Source organism: Phalaenopsis equestris, unplaced genomic scaffold (assembly GCF_001263595.1).
Source record: "Phalaenopsis equestris unplaced genomic scaffold, ASM126359v1 Scaffold214330, whole genome shotgun sequence".
In the NCBI taxonomy this organism is placed as follows: domain Eukaryota; kingdom Viridiplantae; phylum Streptophyta; class Magnoliopsida; order Asparagales; family Orchidaceae; genus Phalaenopsis; species Phalaenopsis equestris.
Genome location: NW_018233122.1, coordinates 211,315 through 211,761, shown reverse-complemented (window position 1 = coordinate 211,761; position 447 = coordinate 211,315). Strand labels below are relative to the sequence as shown.

The 447-nt window shown below is 35.6% G+C and overlaps 1 protein-coding gene across 6 annotated transcripts in view; it reads left to right on the top strand.

Moving 5' to 3' along the window:
* LOC110037053 (serine/threonine-protein kinase AFC3) overlaps positions 1-447 on the top strand; it is an 11,712-nt gene extending 11,265 nt beyond the window's left edge. For all 6 annotated transcript variants that reach the window (XM_020741625.1, XM_020741620.1, XM_020741622.1 and 3 more), the window contains one exon: positions 88-447. In XM_020741625.1, coding sequence (XP_020597284.1) covers positions 88-225 — 138 coding nt within the window. In that variant the 3' untranslated portion in view covers positions 226-447. The remainder of the gene's footprint in view (positions 1-87) is intronic.

Here is a 447-nt window from a genome sequence, read left to right as displayed (position 1 = left end):
ATATATATATATATAGCATGATTTTGAGCAAGAAATCATGTTTTAATTAATTAATTAATTACTTAACTATTATTATACTGTTTTCAGGATTTAATTTCTCGACACCTGGAATACTCCAGATCATCAATAACGGATCTATTATACGGGCTGCTCAGATTCGAACCAGCCGAGCGTCTAACTGCTCGAGAAGCCCTGCAGCATCCCTTCTTCAACGATCAAACGTGATTAGCTCACTCCTCCTGAATTCAGCAGCAGCTTATAACTTGGCGCATTGTGTGTCACATTGCATATATTGCCTTTTTGCGTCAAAGCCCTTATGGTTCCAGGTATTTATGCAGGCTTTCATATTTTCTTTTCATACTTATCTGGAATTGTAATGTTATTTACAATTTAGTCTGGAAAATTAGGGTTTTGAATCAGAAAATTGGGTGGTTGAATAAACCAAAA